This window comes from Podarcis bocagei (assembly GCF_964188305.1).
Source record: "Podarcis bocagei genome assembly, chromosome: 1".
NCBI classification, from domain to species: domain Eukaryota; kingdom Metazoa; phylum Chordata; class Lepidosauria; order Squamata; family Lacertidae; genus Podarcis; species Podarcis bocagei.
The window spans coordinates 5,049,579-5,068,969 of record NC_138125.1 but is presented as its reverse complement, the minus strand read 5'-3'; the positions used below and the strand labels follow the sequence as shown (position 1 = coordinate 5,068,969).

At 48.6% G+C, this 19,391-nt stretch overlaps 1 protein-coding gene across 1 annotated transcript in view; it reads right to left on the bottom strand.

Moving 5' to 3' along the window:
• Positions 1-113: 113 nt before the first annotated feature.
• Positions 114-19,391, bottom strand: part of NID2 (nidogen 2) — a 100,401-nt gene continuing 81,123 nt past the window's right edge. The window contains exons 13-21 of the mRNA XM_081191170.1: positions 18,142-18,372; positions 16,593-16,814; positions 14,220-14,389; positions 9,604-9,733; positions 7,953-8,124; positions 4,393-4,550; positions 2,442-2,565; positions 1,877-1,989; positions 114-893 (exon numbers count right to left, since the gene is read on the bottom strand). Coding sequence (XP_081047296.1) covers positions 883-893; positions 1,877-1,989; positions 2,442-2,565; positions 4,393-4,550; positions 7,953-8,124; positions 9,604-9,733; positions 14,220-14,389; positions 16,593-16,814; positions 18,142-18,372 — 1,331 coding nt within the window. The 3' untranslated portion in view covers positions 114-882. The remainder of the gene's footprint in view (positions 894-1,876; positions 1,990-2,441; positions 2,566-4,392; positions 4,551-7,952; positions 8,125-9,603; positions 9,734-14,219; positions 14,390-16,592; positions 16,815-18,141; positions 18,373-19,391) is intronic.

Here is a 19,391-nt window from a genome sequence, read left to right as displayed (position 1 = left end):
CTCAAATGTGGAGTGTTCCTTTTACACACACACCCCCCGCATTTCATTGTGCTGTGAGCGGGAGAAGTTCCCGGCAGTCGTGTCAAAAACAAAAAGCCTTGAAACGGCCTAGGAAAATTTAGAAAATTTATTATTTTTATTATTATTAAATTCATGGAGTAGCCTAGAAAAGACCAGAAGTTTCAGTCAGGTATTGGCACATACACCTCACTCGCGCAGAGCCCTTGGGGGGAGGGGTAGATTTGAGCCAGTTCATTCTAGCATATTCTCATATAAATACTAAAAACAGTCAGAAGAGGCGAGAGGTGGATGTGGGCATTGGATTTTGCAAAATACCCTTTGCATGGCTCCTAAACTACTTCCACCTTTCTCGTACAACCAGAGCGCTTTAAAAAAACAACGTGGACTTCTTAAGGCACTTTTGCAGAAGCCATTCCCGTACATACAGATAGAGTCCCTATACAGATTGCTGCCACGCCACCCGTTTAAAAGCAGAGTCTTGTGTTTTCTAATAAAATAACAGTAGAGTAAGGATAAATGTATATGTTCATAATTATTATTTTTTTCAAAGTTGCTCCCATCAGCAAAAGGGTATAGCACCATTTCATCTTGGCAATACATAAAAAAAAGTTTTCATTTAAAAAAAATACAGTAGTAAAAAGATTTGAGGTATAACTTAAAAAATACTGGATAATTTTGCTCTAAGTTAAACCGCTTAATTCCCTTCAGTACATATTGCTGGTTGTCTTCATGTAGTTGGGAGAGGGGTCTTTTGCACTCTGTACAATAATATCTTCTCAGTGGGAGTCTCCTTCCAGCTGCCACAATGGAACTCTTCCCCCCCACTCCCCGGCCCTTTCTTCTGCCCCAAGTAACAGTAGCTTATTTTCTTCCTGCAAAAAGAGAAGCAGCAAGGGTTAACTTGAAGGAAGACAGTTCTTGAGGTAAAGAAGATGCAAACTCCTTCCAGTCCCTCCCAGCTGTGTGTGTGTGTGTGTGTGGAGTTCATAGGTGGTGATATGCCTCTCTGATGGCCAAAAAACCATCTTTTCTCTGCCGAATAAAAGACACAAGTTGACGCACTTCTGAGGAGGCCAAAATGTTTTGCGAAAAACATCCTGCCCTTGCTAGGTTTTTATAACTTGTTGCAAGGCCCCAGTTTTGGCAACGTTTAGTTTTTAGCTGGATCTTCTTTTTCACTCACTGCCCAGTCACGAATCCTATCGATGTGCTGAGTTCACAGCACATTTCTGCTAGGAATCCCACAGTGCAGATCTGATAGGAATTAATCAGATGTAGAGGGACGCGGGTGGCGCTGTGGGTTAAACCACAGAGCCTAGGACTGCCAATCAGAAGGTCAGCGGTTCAGATCCCTGCAACGGGGTGAGCTCCCGTTGCTCAGTCCCTGCCCTTGCCAACCTAGCAGTTTGAAAGCACGTCAAAGTGCCAGTAGATAAATAGGTACCGCTCCGGTGGGAAGGTAAACGGCATTTCCATGCGCTGCTCTTGTTCGCCAGAAGCGGCTTAGTCATGCTGGCCACATGACCCGGAAGCTGTACGCTGGCTCCCTCAGCCAGTAAAGCGAGATGAGCGCCGCAACCCCAGAGTCAGTCACCACTGGACCTAATGATCAGGGGTCCCTTTACCTTTTTAGAGGTAAATTGCCCTCAGTCCTGATAGGTACACAGAGACCAAGATTCTACAGGGACGTTTCATTTGCCATGGCTGTTTCCTGTTCTACTGCACTGTGATGTCAGCAGCAAGAACAGTTTTGCAACAGCCCTGAGAAAAATCACTAAAAAGAAGAATTTTCCCAGGGAGCAAAAAATGCTAGGGGTTAAGCAACATACATTTCTGGCAAAACCCCAGATCTTACCTCCTGGGCAGTATGGGTGAACGGCTGTTATTCCATAGAGATGTGTTCGCTGTTCTGGAAGATATTCACCTGTAAAAGCACCACTGTCTTTGTTCACAGCTATGACGCCATCCCTGAGCAGAAAATTGGGGAGGGAAAATGGTTTTCATCCAGAGCAACATCATTCCTTCAAGAGCAGTGGCTAGCTGGCCTATGCCAAAGTGTGAAAAGTCAACAGATTTCACAATGATGAAAAATGACCCCAGCTAATGCAAGACTCTTTTAAAGTGTTGTGAGTGGTCGGAGTTAAGTCTGAACCCTTCAACTGGCCCAGGTTCCCCAAACACGAGCGGGTGAGACATTTTTTGAGGCCTGATTCTACAGTTCTTCCCAAGACACTTTTCCTGTGCAATGCAGGAGACGACAAACACGCCCATTTAGTGACTTTTTCACATCTGGAATGGTTGGGCCAAGTGTGTGGATACCTTCATAGTGCAAGAACATCATCAACCCAAACTTGCAGGTCACTTAAGTTGGAATCAGCTTTATGTTGAAAAAGGCTTTTCTCCCAGCCTTTGGGACCTACCTTCTCCAGTCCGTGTGGTAGAAGTGATTGGCGTAGCTCACGATGCTGAAGGGATAGTTGAGGTGGTTCTGAATGACGCGGCGCCCCGTCCCGTTAGGCAGTGCGCATTCCAGCTTCTTGGTTCCTTTTTCCAAAGCAAAAAGAGGGAGAGTTAAATTGGGGGCATTGTCTTCCTTGCTCTGGTCCATAATTGCAAATACCATATTAGCCTGAATATGAGCCTCACTTTTCCCCCAAATTCAGACTGAAAAGTTAAAGTGCAAGTTATATTCGCAACCTTATGGTATGCAGCCAGGAGCGCAGGGCAAACAGCGGCAGGAGAGTGGCAAAGTGGGGCGCTCCCCGCGTGTAGTCCCCCGTCCTCTTCCCAAAAGGCCTGGAAGGGAGAGAGCGAGGAAGGGGAAAGGCTGCCGCAGCTTATATTCTGGTATTTTGTCTTTTCCCCCCTCCAATTTTAAAGCTGCAGCTTATATTCGGATGCGGCTTATATTTGGGCCAATACGGTAGATGATTCGGGTTGCAGAATTGGGCTGACCTTAAGTGACTTGTGCATCCCTGTAATGTGTATGGGTTGCTCATGCGTAAGCTGCCGCCTCTCCAGGCTTTGTTGCCTTGCTAAACCTTTCAGTCTGGGCAGCCCTTCACTTCGTGGCTGCCTCAGTCGCTAGCAGAATCCGTCAGTGGGCGTTTCTTAAATCTTTTCCAACATAAAAGTTGTTTGACACCCAGTCTCCTCCTACTCTCTCTGCGTGGAAGTCTTCTGCGCAGGGAGGGCGTGGGTAGCGGAGGACCCGTGCTCTCCCCGCTGGTGTCCGGTGAAGAGTCCTGGAGCCCTCTCGCCGATTCCCCCATCAGCCCCTCTATATCCCTGGTGTTGCGCTGATTTGCTTCCCCATCTGCGGAGCTGCCTCTCTCCCTGCTGGGCCCTTCTCCAGCATCATTTGAGAGCCTTCCCTCCGCCTCTAGCTCCGATGTCAGTTCCCTGACAATCCCGTTTGGGGGGGGCACATTGTGAGTGGAGCATTAGCCTAAAAAGACGGACTGTGGGCAGGAAACGCCAGAATGCTTATGGGAAGGGGAGGGAGGTGTATTTAGTTAGGTGATCTGTAACAGGAGACAAGCGTTCCTGAAATACCATTTTCCTAATGCCTGCACATCACCTTTGTGTGTCCCGGGTTATGGTCTGAAGCAGGCTTCCTCAACCTCGGCCCTCCAGATGTTTTTGGACTACAACTCCCATGATCCCTAGCTAGCAGGACCAGTGGTCAGGGATGCTGGGAATTGTAGTCTCAAAACTTCTGGAGGGCTGAGGTTAAGGAAGTCTGGTCTGAAGGTTCACAAAGCCACCACTTTGCTGAGGTCTGGTCAATGTTTTGGGTGTGTTTGGGCCTGGACGCAATCTGGCTTCCATAATGGAGTGAAATGGGGTATAAATGCAAGGGAACAAAATAAATAAAATACGCCGCGCACTCAGATCCTTCCTGGTTTTTAAGAGCACACTCTCAACCTTTATAGTCAAGGTTTGTACGGACAGGTTTCAAGGAAATAAATAAGGTTCTGTATGCAGGCAACCCAATTACCGTATTTTTCGCTCTATAAGACGTACCAGACCACAAGACGCACCTAGTTTTTGGAGGAGGAAAACAAGAAAAGAAATGTTCTGAATTTCAGAAGCCAGAACAGCAAGAGGGATCGCTGCGCAGTGAAAGCAGCAATCCCTCTTGCTGTCCTGGCTTCTGGGATAGCTGCGCAGCCTGCATTCGCTCCATAAGACGCACACACATTCCCCCTTACTTTTTAGGAGGGGAAAAGTGAGTTTTATAGAGCAAAAAATATGGTATATTAACATGAAGTGCAGCCCTGATTGTGGTTGATCTTGACTGTTGGGTCCTTAAAAGCCCAATTGTGATTCCTGACCTCCTCCATTTCTCTCCGCGAAAATGCCCCTTACCTGCATCTGCCCAGCAAATCAGTTTGGAGAAGGGGTCGAAGGTCAAGCCGTTGGGCAGCCCAATGTCTTGGTTGACCAAAATCCGCCTGTGTTCCCCAGTCACAGTGGATGTCTCGATTTTGGGCGCTTCGCGGTTCCAATCCGTCCAGTACAGATTCCTGGAGGGAGATGCCAAGAGCAACTACGGTTGGCTGTGCATCAAAGTGGTTACACAAACAAAGTGAGACCCGAGATGCGTGTGCTGGCTACTCCCATTATTTCGGGAAGTTCCTTCATCACCTCATCCCAGGTAGGGGTCAACAGCTGTCATGGACATGAAACAGGCACACACATACCAGAACCAAACCTACACTGTAATTATTTTATTGGCTTCAACAGAAAAGCTTCCACAAATTACAATGAAGTTTCCTGCATTGCAGGGGGTTGGGCTGAATGACCTCTGGCGGTCCCTTCCAACTCTGTTTATATGACTGTTTATAACTGTTTATAACTCAGTTTATAACTGTGTCCAGTTCTGGGCACCACAGTTCAAGAAGGACACTGACAAACTGGAACGTGTCCAGAGGAGGGCAACCAAAATGGTCAAAGGCCTGGAAACGATGCCTTATGAGGAACGGCTAAGGGAGCTGGGCATGTTTAGCCTGGAGAAGAGGAGGTTAAGGGGTGATATGATAGCCATGTTCAAATATATAAAAGGATGTCACATAGAGGAGGGAGAAAGGTTGTTTTCTGCTGCTCCAGAGAAGCGGACACGGAGCAATGGATCCAAACTACAAGAAAGAAGATTCCACCTAAACATTAGGAAGAACTTCCTGACAGTAAGAGCTGTTTGACAGTGGAATTTGCTGCCAAGGAGTGTGGTGGAGTCTCCTCCTTTGGAGGTCTTTAAGCAGAGGCTTGACAACCATATGTCAGGAGTGCTCTGATGGTGTTTCCTGCTTGGCAGGGGGTTGGACTCGATGGCCCTTGTGGTCTCTTCCAACTCTATGATTCTATGATTCTATGACTCTGTAAGTGCCTGGGAAAGCTTCTGTGAGCACCTCTTGCACTTGAGGAATTCCTGAGATCTGCACCACTGGCTGACTCCCTTTGAGCTTTTGGAAAGAAGGCAAAAATGCTTTTTGTTGTTGTGTTGCCAAACCTCTGGGGATTAATACCTGCTGGTTAGAGTGCTGGTCTTGGCATCTGACTTTTGTTTTGCTTTTTTACAGTTGTAACAGAAAAAGGGGGGAAACAAATAACGACAGGAACATTTTTATTAAGGTAAAAAAGTTAAAGGACCCTGGGACAGTTAAGTCCAGTCAAAGGTGACTCTGGGGTTACGGCGCTCATCTCGCTTTTCAGGCCGAGGGAGCCGGCGTTTTCCACAGACAGCTTTCCAGGTCGTTTGGCCAGCAGGACTAAACCGCTTCTGGCGCAACAGGACACTGTGTGACGGAAACCAGAGTGCACGGAAACGCTGTTTACCTTCCCTCCACAGCGGTATCTATTTATCTACTTGCACTGGTGTGCTTTCAAACTGCTAGGTTGGCAGGAGCTGGGACACAGCAACGGGTGTTCAGTGGGTGGTGCTGTATCTAAACCACCGAGCCTTTTGGGCTTGCTGATGAGAAGGTGGGTGGTTCGAATCTTGCTAATATAAGCAGTCTGAATAGGCATCTGAGTGAAATTGACAGTGCTGGTGAGCTGCTGTAGCTAAGGGACCAAACACTGAAAAGCCCCCTGGCTGGGTCTCTCCTCTGCCTGTAGCCTCGGCTCTCCAATTGCAAGTAAGATGGGGATAATTACAATACTGGTCCACCCTACAGGGTTGTGAACGGGTAATAAAATGATGAGATTGCCCTTCAAAATTATTACCAGTACAACCCTGTGCATGTCTGCTCAGTGATGATGTGGCGCAATGGGCCAATGTGTCTGGCTGTTACCCAGAAGTCATTCAAACCCACCCAGGGACAGCTGTGGACAGGATCCCTGCATTGCAGCAGGTTAGACTAGACTCTCGAGGTCCCTTCCAACTCTATGATTCTATGATAGAGAGGTTGCTCCATCCCCTTGTTTACTTTGCCCTTTTCTTTTTCCTTTTCTTTTTTTAAATTGAAGATGTACTGTATTTTTCCATGTATAAGACGCCCTCATGTATAAGACGGCCCATATTTTGTTAACCCCAAATTCAGAAATTAAGTTGTTTAGCTTTTTGGGGTGGGTGGGGAAGGTCACTTCCGCCAATCGCTCACCCGCCTGTCCACCACTTGCCACAGCCACTGCCGATCGCACACCTCGCCGCAGCTGCCAATCGCCGGCCCGCCTCACCACCACCAATAGCCCACCTGCCCACTTGCCACAGCTGCCAATTGCCTGCCCACCTCGCCACAGCCAATCGCCAGCAGGCCTTGCCACAGCCACCAATCACCCGCCCCATCGCCGCTGCCAATCTCCTGCTCGCTGCTGCCATTCATTGCACGTCCCCCCTCTGCATTCACTATCCATGTATAAGACTACACACAATTTTTGCCAAATTTTTTAAGCAAAAAGCATCACCTTATACACAGGAAAATATGGTAAGTTCAGCGTGGCTACTCTCAAATAAGCAGGTATAAGATTGCAGCCTAAAACCCGCACGAACCCTGGTTCTTTTGCATTTTGCAATCAGTGCAAAGACAGCTGAAGGAGATGCTCTTCAGATTCTGTCATTTTAACAAAACTGCCGTATTTTTCGCTCCATAAGACGCACCTGACCATAAGATGCACTTAGTTTTTAGAGGAGGAAAACAAGGGGAAAAAAATTATGAAAGAGACAGGGGACGTATGATTTTTGTGGTTCGTGCTGTGGCCACAGACATGTGATTTGACAGTGAGTTTGGGGTAACCCAATGCAAAAATCCTGAGAATCCATGTGGATCCGTGCTTTGTAACCACGTTTTTGCGCCATTGCAGCCCCACGAAACAGTGGGTACGTGGTTTTTTTGGTGCAGGCTGTAGCCATGGACATGCTATGTGATCTGATGGTGAATTTGGGGTGACCCAATGCAAAAATCCTGATCCATGGGCTTTTACCTTCCCCCTCCCAGGCAGCCTCCGCTAGCGTCCCTTATCTCCCTCCCCGATCGCTTACCGATCAGCTGCTTCCTTTCAACACCCCCTTCCCTCTTGTTTGCCTTAGTGTCTTTTCCTTAGCTGGAGCAGTTTTTTGCTCCTCCTTTTCTTCTAATTTCTCTCCTCATTGCTTTAGTCTTCCTGTCTCCTCTCCTTGCAAGTTTGCTGCCTTTACCTCGCTCCTCCCAGGAAGCCTCCTTTATTGCTAGTGTCCGTTATCTCCCTCCTGATCGCTTGTCGATCAGCGACTTTGTTTCAACACCCCCTTCCCTCTTTCAAAAAAAAAAAAAAAGCATTATCTGCTTTTCTCCCCTGGGCAATTCGGCTCCAGGGACCACGCACTCGCTCCATAAGACGCACAGACCTTTCCCCTTACTTTTTAGGAAGGAAAAAGTGTGTTTTATGGAGCGAAAAATATGGTACTTCAGAAATTTCCCTTCTGCTTCTCTGTGGGTCCTGCCACTCACCCGTGAATGGGATCCACCGCGATGGCACGAGGGTTGACGAGGTCTGTGGCGAAGAGGACGCGGCGCTCTGTGCCGTCCAGCCGGGCACTCTCGATTTTGTCCAAGCCGCTGTCCGTCCAGAACATGGTCCTTCGGAGGTGGTCGATGGCGAGGCCTTCTGGACTCATCAGCCCTGAGGGAGGAGAAATCCAGAAAAGACTTTGATGGAGGCTCAATAATTCATTGACCTCAAAATTTTAAGAAAGGGGTACAGCCTGCATGTTGCCTGCTGTTCTGTTTATCATGCCACTTCCAGGTTTCTGGGAAGTGAGAAAACCTATAAAAAGCATTATGCACAAGAGCGGTTTGCACAATCCAATAAGGAATTGCGCAATGCAATTCAAAACAGTCACAATTAGAAGAGTTTGGATTTGATATCCCGCTTTAACACTACCCGAATGAGTCTCATAGCAGCTAACAATCTCCTTTCCCTTCCTGCCCCACAACAAACACTCTGAGGTGAGTGGGGCTGAGAGACTTCAGAGAAGTGTGACTGGCCCAAGGTCACCCAGCAGCTGCATGTAGAGGAGCGAGGAAGCGAACCCAGTTCACCAGATTACGATTAATTGCACATTTATTCAACATCCAGTTAAGACTGTTCAGTTTAGCTAATTCAACAAAAGTGATGATCCAGCCTTACCAGATGTTCGAAGCCCGATAGTCTGGCACACCTCGAAGTCCTCCCTACCTCTTGGTGCCCCTCAATGAACATTTCAGAAATGCAGCCTGGCATTTACAAAGCACGCCTCCAACTGCTGCAAAATACCTGATCTGCCCCCCCGCCCACCTGCCCTGGGCATTGCATGTGATAGGTGTGTCCTGCACTTATCCTGCTTCCTCCAGAACAATCCCTGGAGATTTGCAGACTCCTTCGGAGCAAAAATCTGCCAAGTTTCCCTTTTAGGGGAAGTTTCCTGACTTTGCAAATATGAGCTGGGGTGGGGGCGGTATTTCACAACCTCCAATGTGGACTGGGAACCCAGAGAAAACGAGCCACATACGCGATTCAAGTCTGTCTTTAATGGCAGGAGTTTCGAAAAGTCAAATGAAAAAAAGGAACACTCATAAGGTAAATCTACATTTCCATTCAAGTTACCAGTAGCAACAGAAATACATAAACCACAGCGATACTCAAGAATGCAGTATAATTTTTTAAAATCTATTTAAATCACTTTGTATTAAATTTTGCATGACGTACTGCTTAAAAAGGGACGCGGGTGGCACTGTGGGTTTTAGCACAGAGCCTAGGACTTGCCGATCAGAAGGTCGTGGTTCGAATCCCTGCGACAGGGTGAGCTCCCGTTGCTCAGTCCCTGCTCCTGCCAACATAGCAGTTCGAAAGCACGTCAAAGTGCAAGTAGATAAATAGGTACCGCTCCAGCGGGAAGGTAAACGGCGTTTCCGTGCACTGCTCTGGTTTGCCAGAAGCGGCTTAGTCATGCTAGTCACATGACCCGGAAGCTGTACGCTGGCTCCCTCGGCCAATAAAGCGAGATGAGCGCCGCAACCCCAGAGTCCGTCACGACTGGCCCTAATGGTCAGGGGTCCCTTTACCTTTACCTTTACCTTTACCTTTACCTTACTGCTTAAAGAACAAGAAATTTTCACATACCCGATTGGATAATCGTCTCTGGTTCTGCCCCTTGTTCCAGACTCGCCCGGCTTATGGTCCTACCAGCAACATCCGTCCAATACATCATCTTCTCTCTGCAGTCGTAGTCAATCCCCACCACAATGGAACCCTAGAGGGGTATACACACAGAGGAACAGCCAGACATTGAGGCAAGGCTATTATCAGCTTCCAAGAAATCCGGTCGCTATTTCCTGCTTCCGGCACTTACAAGGAACCACCTGCTTGCTAGATGAGTTGTCAATAACTGGCTGCACTGGTTTAATTTAGCAGCCAATACGAAAAACCCTGATTATGAACACTCTTCAGAAACTGGGATTTGCCCCTCAAGCCCTTCTAAGTCTGGGCTTGGGCCAAGCAAAAGCAATGGTTAGGCAAAGAATAATAGACACTGAGAGACAACAGGACTGCTCAAGGTGCCCCAGCTATAAAATTGTAGAAATCGAGAGATATATAGTCGCACCAGCAGCATATCTCTTTTTTCTTGTATCCAAAAATGCAAGAAGGGCATTTACACTTGCCAGAAGCTCGGCTCTGCCCTCGCCGGTCTTGGAAGGATCCTTTTAAAAAATCCCATATGACCAGAGAATTTGCGACTGTCCATTGGGGGATATAGGAAGCCCTGAACACATATTTTTTAGATGTCCCTTTGTAGAGAAACCATTGACCCCCTGCCGGTGAGGCTTGCTGACCTCCCAGTAAAGCAAAAATTCGATTAAACATTAAAAGCTTCTCTAAAGAGGGCTGACTTCAGATGTCTTCTAAATGTCAGGTAGTTGTTTATCTCTTTGATGGGAGGGCGTTCCACAGGGCAGGCGCCACTACCGAGAAGGCCCATATTTACTTCATTTAAACAGCTTTTAAGGGCAAGTACTAAAAAAGGGTTTAAGTTGTGAAACATATGGGGGGGATAAAAGATATGAGGCATACCTATGTGTCTTAGGCTTCCTGTTAATAGATGTCTCCAAGATATGTGAAATATCGGAGTACAACCCCACTAGAGTTGGCATATAGTGAGATGATGATGATGATAATGATGATGATGATGATGATAATAATAATAATAATATCAAATTATTATTATTTATTATTATTTATACCCCACCCATCTGGCTGGGTTTCCCCAGCCACTCTGGGTGGCTTCCAACCAAATATTAAAAACAATCCAGCGTCAGACATTTAAAACTTCCCTAAACAGGGCCGCATTCAGTTGTCTTTTAAAAGTAAAATAATTTGTTTATTGCCTTGACATCTGGTGGGAGGGTGTTCCACAGGGCAGGGCCACCACCGAGAAGGCCCTCTGCCTGGTTCCCTGTAAACTCACTTCTCACAGCAAGGGAACCGCCAGAAGGCCCTTGGCGCTGGACTTCAGTGTCCGGGCAGAACGATGGGGGTGGAGACGCTCCTCCAGGTATACTGGGCCTTTAAGGCCATTTAGAGCTTTAAAGGTCAGCACCAACACTTTGAATTGTGCTCAGAAAAGTACTGAGAGCCAATGTGGGTCTTTCAGAACTGGTGTTATGTGGTCTCGGCGGCCGCTCCCAGTCACCAGTCTGGCTGCCGCATTCTGGATTAGTTGTAGTTTCCGGGTCACCTTCAAGGGTAGCCCCACGTAGAGCGCATGGCAGTAGTCCAAGGGGGAGATAACTGGAGCATGCACCTACACACTCCATCTTCCTACATTCAGCTTCATTACATGTCTATGAGTTCTGGCATTATGGGAGATGGGGGGGCGGGCTTTTCTCTATCCACTTTTGTGCATGATTTTATGAACTTCGGCCCAAAGGTTTTGCATGCTACTAAAATACAATAAATGCAATTGCTTAATTATTTTTAGAAAGCCTGTGTCTGTCTGCTCCCTGCTGTGTTTTGTTTGTTTGGGGGCAGGGGGGGGAGCACCCTGGAAAGAGCCCTGCCGCAGGATCAGGCCAGTGACTCTTCTAATCCAGAGTCCCGATCCCACAGATGCCCCAATCATAGCTGTCAACTTTTCCCTTTTCTTGTGAGGAATCTTATTCAGAATAAGGGAATTTCCCTTTAAAAAAAGGGGAAACGTCAACAGCTATGGCCCCAATGGAGCACTTTGGGTATCCTTTCTCAGGCGCCAAAATGTCCTGGCTCGGCCCTGCAAATAACTCCAAAAATATCAGCACCTTTTACCAATCAATTCCGTGTATTCTGTCCTCCCTCAACACACATATACACAGTTTCTTTGTTAACTTTCTGTTTGAGAGCAAGAAAAGTGTTTAAATGAGTCCACAATCTCCAGAGAGCTGCATCTTCAGGAAAAACGTTTGCTCAACTGGTGATATTCTTCCCCACGGAAACACTGGAGGTCCTGCTCTCTCTCTCTCTGCCTGTTTTAATTTTCTGCGAATTTGCTCGATTCCCCACTGGGCTGGGGTTTTGTTTTATTTCACGTTTAAGTGCTCTCTCTCTGACCATGAAGAGGTGGTCTGGAGGACAGCGGCCTTTCGGTGAAAACAAACCAACCCCCCCCCCCCAATAGTTTCCTGGAAGCTCTGTTTGCCAACACTTCTTGGCTGGGAGCTCCTTAAAAATCTGGGCAAATAATATTAACCGTTTGAGATGGGAGGAACAGTCTCTGAGAGGGGAGCTTCAGAGCAGTATTTAAAGGCACAGGAGAGTTTGAGGAAGGAAGGGGAAATGGATCCCAGACCTTTTCCCTTGGGTGGGACCAGAACCCAATTTTGAACGCTGAGAGTCAGTGAGACAACTTTCACTGTGAAATCTGTCTGTCTATATTTTCATGGAGAGACATCACCTTGCCAAAAAAGGTCCGTATAGTTAAAGCTATGGTTTTCCCAGTAGTGATGTATGGAAGTGAGAGCTGGACCATCAAGAAGGCTGGTCGCCGAAGAACTGATGCTTTTGAATTCTGGTGCTGGAGGAGACTCTTGAGAGTCCCGTGGACTGCAAGGAGATCAAACCTCTCCATTCTGAAGGAAATCAGCCCTGAGTGCTCACCAGAAGGACAGATTGTGAAGCTGAGGCTCCTCTTTGGCCACCTCATGAGAAGAGAAGACTCCCTGGAAAAGACCCTGATGTTGGGAAAGATGGAGGGCACAAGGAGAAGGGGACGACAGAGGACGAGATGGTGGGACAGTGTTCTCGAAGCTACCAGCATGAGTTTGACCCAACTGCGGGAGGCAGTGGAAGACAGAAGTGCCTGTCGTGCTCCGGTCCATGGGGACACGACTCAACGACTAAACAACAACATATTTACTTCATTTTAACAGCTTTTAAGGGCATGTACTAAAAAAGGGTTTAAGTTGTGAAACATATGGGGGGGGGATAAAAGATATGAGGCATACCTATGTGTCTTAGGCTTCCTGTTAATAGATGTCACCAAGATATGTGAAATATCGGAGTACAACCCCACTAGAGTTGGCATATAGTGAGATGATGATGATGATGATAATAATAATAATAATTTATTATTATTTATTATTATTTATACCCCGCCCATCTGGCTGGGTTTCCCCAGCCACGCTGGGTGGCTTCCAACCAAATATTAAAAACAATCCAGCGTCAGACATTTAAAACTTCCCCTAAACAGGGCCGCATTCAGTCTTTTAAAAGTAAAATAATTGTTTATTGCCTTGACATCTGGTGGGAGGGCGTTCCACAGGGCAGGGCCACCACAGAGAAGGCCCTCTGCCTGGTTCCCTGTAAACTCACTTCTCACAGCAAGGGAACCGCCAGAAGGCCCTTGGCGCTGGACTTCAGTGTCTGGGCTGAACGATGGGGGTGGAGACGCTCCTCCTGGTATACTGGGCCTTTGAGGCCATTTAGGGCTTTCAAGGTCAGCACCAACACTTTAAATTGTGCTCGGAAACTTACTGGGAGCCAATGTAGGTCTTTCAGGACTGGTGCTATGTGGTTTTGGCAGCTGCTCCCAGTCACCAGTCTAGCTGCCGCATTCTGGATTAGTTGTAGTATCCGGGTCACCTTCAAAGGTAGCCCCATGTAGAGCGCACTGCAGTAGTCCAAGTGGGAGATAACCAGAGCATGCACCACTCTGGTGACACAGTCTGCGAGCAGGGAGGGTCTCAACCAGAGTTCCAGATGGAGCTGATAGACAGCTGCCCTGAACACAGATTTAGCTGCGCCTATTTGCTGCCAAGGAGTGTGGTGGAGTCTCCTACTTTGGAGGTCTTTAAGCAGAGGCTTGACAACCATATGTCAGGAGTGCTCTGATGGTGTTTCCTGCTTGGCAGGGGGTTGGACTCGATGGCCCTTGTGGTCTCTTCCAACTCTATGATTCTATGATTCTATGAAATCCAGCCCTGGGCTTCCAACATCACGATACTTCCAAATGCTGCCAGGAGACCCAGGTTCAGATCTGCACTCAGCCAGGAAGTTCACTGACCACAGCATCCTAGATCCTTTCCACCTCCAGAGATGTGGGAGGCAGGTTGGGGTCGGGGTTAGCCTGTCTCTGCCCCCCACATGTGGTCTTTTGACATGGGAAGAGGTGGTCTGAACTGAGGCCTTGCCAGCCCTCCCACCCCCAGAGCCACCCATTCCTCCTTTGCCGCCCACCCACCCTCACCCCCCCAGGAAAAATACTTTACATGCAGGGAGAGCAGGGTCTTCGCTGCCTCCTTATGAAGCCTGGTGCCGTTCAGTGGCAGGTAGCCAATTTGCTGGCCCTGGGCATACAGCAGGAACGTCCCGGCCGAGGGCGGACTGACGTCGGGGCGCGGAGAGGGACGGACGGTCGGAGGGGCGACGCTGGGCAGGCCTGCGGGAGAATCGAAGAGTTGGAAGGGACCCTGAGGATCATCTGGTCCACACCCTGAAATGTCCCATACGGGGATCGAACCTGCAACCTTGGCGCTATCAGCACCGCGCTCTAACCAACTGAGCCACCCAGGTGGAGAGGCAAAAGGTGTTACATGGCTCAGAGATGGTACCCAAAGGACTGTGTGTGTTCTTACTGCCTACCCAACGAGATTGCTTGATGGGGCTTCCCTGCACAGCCCCTGCCCCTTTCTTCCGATTCAGGGTTGGGAGGGTGCAAGAGGGCCTTTTCTATACCCGTCTTACCTGCTACTTTCCCCAGCCTCTTATCTGCTTTTAAAAATTATCATCGGTTATACCCTCTGGAACTCCCCGCCTCTTGACACCTTTTTACTCCTTTTGGCACCTGCTAAAAACGTTTCTGCTTGGACAAGCCTGCCTAGATACTTAGCATGCTGGCCTGTTTTTTATTCTATTGCTCTCTTGAAATTAACGCCGCAATGGTTTTCACTAACATTCTCGCTGTGACATTCTTTTTTGCAAACGACTTGGCGGTTTTCCGCAATCAAGCAGGATATAAAACTGGTGTGTGTGTAAGTAAGTAAGTAAGTACTGTATTTTCCCCTAAAAATAGGTTTCCCCCCCTAAAAAAAATAATGTCAAAAATTAGGGGGCGTCTTATACATAGATACATCTCCCTCCTACTTTCTCAAATCTGAGTCCCCCAAAATAGGGGGCGGATTATACATGGGGAAGTCTTACAGATGGAAAATAGGGTAAGTAAGTAAAAAAATAGAAAATAAATGTGGCCCCCATAATGTTGACTAGAAGGGAATAATAATAATATTATTTGTACCCCGCCCATCTGGCTGGGTTTCCCCAGCCACTCTGGACGGCTTCCAACAAAGATTAAAAATACATTAAAATGTCACACATTAAAAGCTTCCCTGAACAGGGCTGCCTTCAGATGTCTTCTAAATGTCAGGTAGTTGTTTATCTCTTTGACATCTGATGGGAGCACGTTTCACAGGGCAGGCGCCACCACCGAGAAGGCCCTCTGCCTGGTTCCCTGTAACTTGGCTTCATGTAGCAAGGGAACTGCCAGAAGGCCCTCGGCACTGGACCTCAGCATCCGGGCAGAACGATGGAGGTGGAGATGCTCCTTCAGGTATATTGGGCTGAGGCCCTTTAGGGCTTTAAAGGTCAACACCAGCACTTTGAATTGTGCTCGGAAACTTACTGGGAGCCAATGTAGGTCTTTCAGGACCGGTGTTATGTGGTCTCGGCAGCCGCTCCCAGTCACCAGTCTAGCTGCCACATTCTGGATTAGTTGTAGTTTCCGGGTCACCTTCAAAGGTAGCCCCATGTAGAGCACATGGCAGTTGTCCAAGCGGGAGATAACTAGAGCATGCACCACTTGGCAAAACAGTCGGTGGGCAGGGAGGGTCTCATCCTGCGTACCAGATGGAGCTGGTAGAAAGCCGCCCTGGACACAGATTTGACCTGTGCCTCCATGGACAGCTGTGAGTCCAGAATGACTCCCAGGCTGCGCACCTGGTCCTTCAGGGGCACAGTTACCCCATTCAGGACCAGGGAGTCCTCCACATCAGCCCGTCCCCTGTCCCCCAAGAACTTCTGTCTTTTCAGAATTCAACCTCAATCCATTAGCCGCCCTCCAACCGCCTCCAGACACTCACGCAGGACCTTCACTGGTTCTGATTTGAAAGAGAGGTAGAGCTGGGTATCATCCGCATACTGATGGCCACCCAGCGCAGTGGCATAGCGTGGGGGGTGCAGGGGGGGCCGGCCGCACCGGGCGCAACATCTGGGGGTTAGGGTTAGGGGGCGCAAATCCACGGGTTAGGGGGCGCAAATCCACAGGTTAGGGGGCACAAATTACTTGCCTTGCCCCGGGTGCTGACAACCCACGCTACGCCACTGACCCAGCGCAAACCCCCTGATGATCTCTCCCAGCGGCTGCATGTAGATGTTGAAAAGCAAGGGGGAGAGGAATGTGGACCTTGTCTGAAATAAATGTTTCCCCAGCCTTACAGGATTTCTTTCCTTGGCTCCACCATGCCCATCCCCGTGTCTTCTGCCACGGACTCCCTGTCCATCCACAAACAGCCATGCTGCCTGTGTTCTGCCAAGCCACCTCCCCTGAAGGCTTTGCAGAGAATTGCTTCTGACGCCACAGCACTTACACGCGGGGGGAACTCCAGGCTCCGACCTCGTCCCTTGGACCTCGCGTCCATGCTCGTCCACACACCAGCAGTAGCCGCTATTCCCGTGGCATTGCAAGGGGGTGAATTCGCCCAGGGCGTCGCACTGGGGCACGTACTGGTCGCCCCTCGGGCTGCCCCCGTAGTGCTCTAGAAGGCTCTGTCTCCAGCGCTCGCACATGGTCTGTGGCCTCTGGGTGGGCTCTGAAGGACGAACAAAAAAACCAAGAGGGCGTAAATCAGTGTTTCTCAAACTTGGGTCCCTGGCTGTTGTTGGACTACAACTCCCATCATCGCTAGCTAGCAGGACGAGTGGTCAGGGATGATGGGAATCATAGTCCTACAACAGTTGGAGACCCAAGTTTGAGAGACGCTAGTTTTAAGTGACCCACACCAAGGTTTGCAAACCTGTAAAGAAAGAGAAATACTGGAAGGTCAGGTCTTCCCAAGATCCAGACCCCACCCCCATCGCCACTGAAGTCTTGCATTCAAATTCAGCAGATCTTAAACCTGGCAGCAACAAAAACTTAGCAGATATTACAGAATCGTGACCCAGCGGTCATTCCTTCTCTGGTCAATACCTACTTTTGTGTTTCTATATTGCAAATCGCCCTGGGATCCCTTGATGAAGGGCAGTCTAAAAATTTAACACGTCAATAATAAATAATAATAATAATGTCCTCTGCTCTGCTCACATTTGATGGATGGCTTTCGAAAGCTATATATATATATATATATATAGACACAGGTGGCGCTGTGGGTTAAACCACAGAGCCTAGGACTTGCTGATCAGAAGGTCGCGGCAGGGTGAGCTCCCGTTGCTCGGTCCCTGCTCCTGCCAACCAAGCAGTTTGAAAGCACGTCAAAGTGCAAGTAGATAAATAGGTACCACTCCGGCGGGAAGGTAAACGGCGTTTCCGTGCGCTGCTCTGGTTTGCCAGAAGCGGCTTAGTCATGCTGGCCACATGACCCGGAAGCTGTACGCCGGCTCCCTTGGCCAGTAAAGCAAGATGAGCGTCGCAACCCCAGTTGGACACAACTGGACCTAATGGTCAGGGGTCCCTTTACCTTTACCTTTATATATAAAACATATCATTCACAACAATCATATAACATATTTTCTTATCTTATACAATGTTTTGGACTTCCATCAACCACATCTGAAGATTTTTCAATCTTTATCACTTAATCTACATTTCTTAATTTCCCTATTACTTTTAATTGTCCTTAACCAACAGCCAATCGCCTTCTCAATCCGGCCCAAAGACAGTCCGGGAATCTGCGTGTTTTTATATGTGTAGAATGTGTGCTTTTATTTTAAATGCATCTCTGGGTTATTTGTGGAGCATAGGAATTCGCTCTTCTTCTTTTTTCAAAATATAGTCCAGCCCCCCACAAGGTCTGAGGGACAGTGGATCAGCCCCCTACTGAAAAAGTTTGCTGACCCCTATCCTAGACCCCCAGAGGAACAGCACCCCCCCTTGTTTCCCCCAGATAGTTTACCATAGCAAAGGGCAGGCGAGGGACTAACCTGGGACCCTGCAAGTTGGCCGGGAAGACGATGGCGGCACCCGGCTGCCAGGAATCTCCTTGCCATCTGTGTCCACGCACCAGCAATACCCGGTGCTGCCGTGGCATTGCAGTGGCCTGTAGTTCCCCTGGTCATCACACTCGGGTACGTGGGGGGCCCCAGGGAAGGAAGCGCCTCGCTGGCTGGCGTACAGCCGCTCGTGTTCACAGCGGGTCATCCTCTGCACGCCAACTGCCGGGGGGGGGGGGGAAAGAATAATAGAATTGTAGAGTCGGAAGGCACCCACGGGGGTCATCTAGTCCAACCCTCTGCAATGAAGGAATCTCAGCTAAAGCATCCAGGACAGATGACTACCCAACCTCTGCTGAAAAGCCCGGTGCCTTAGGCTTCCTGTTAATGTCTCCAAGATATCTGAAATATCGGGGTACAATCCCACTAGAGTTGGCAAAAAGTGTGATAAGCTGATATATCACAAAAGTTGATGAGGGTTTTGGAGGGGGGGGGTTTGGCAACGTTTTGCCCAAAGGGGTTGAGCTTTTTTGGCAAAATCGCAAACAAAATAATAATAATGACGTTTTGGAGCTATTTTTAAGGTAAATTGTCATAGAGGAGACTGCTGACATGGCTTGCCGTATATCCAGATTTCCCCGGACATTTTTTAGCGATTTCCACCCGGACGCTGCTTCCGACTGCAGTATTCCAGATACTGTATTTTTCGCTCCATAAGACGCACATGACCATAAGACGCACCTAGTTTTTAGAGGGGGACGCACATGACCATAAGACGCACCTGACCATAAGACGCACCTAGTTTTTAGAGGGGGAATGCAAGAAAAAAAATACTCTTTAAAGGGAGCGCTGAGCGGAGCCTGTATCCATCCCGGTCTCTGCTCAGCGCTCCTTTTCACGAGCCGCGTGGAGTCAGTGACGGGCTGCCCTTCTCCCTCCTCGGGGAAAAGCCCCCAAGAGCCGCACACACGCTCACACGGCTCTTTAAAGGGAGCGCTGAGCAGAGCCTCCCGCCTGCATTCACTCCATAAGACACACACACATTTCCCCTTACTTTTTAGGAGGGAAAGAGTGTGTCTTATGGAGCGAAAAATACGGTACAGTGGTGCCTCGCAAGATGAAAAGAATCCGTTCTGTGATTCTCTTCGTCTAGCGGTTTTTTCGTCTTGCGAAGCAAGCCCATTGACGGATTAGCGGATTAGCGCTATTAGCGCTATTAGCGGCTTTTAGCGGCTTATCTG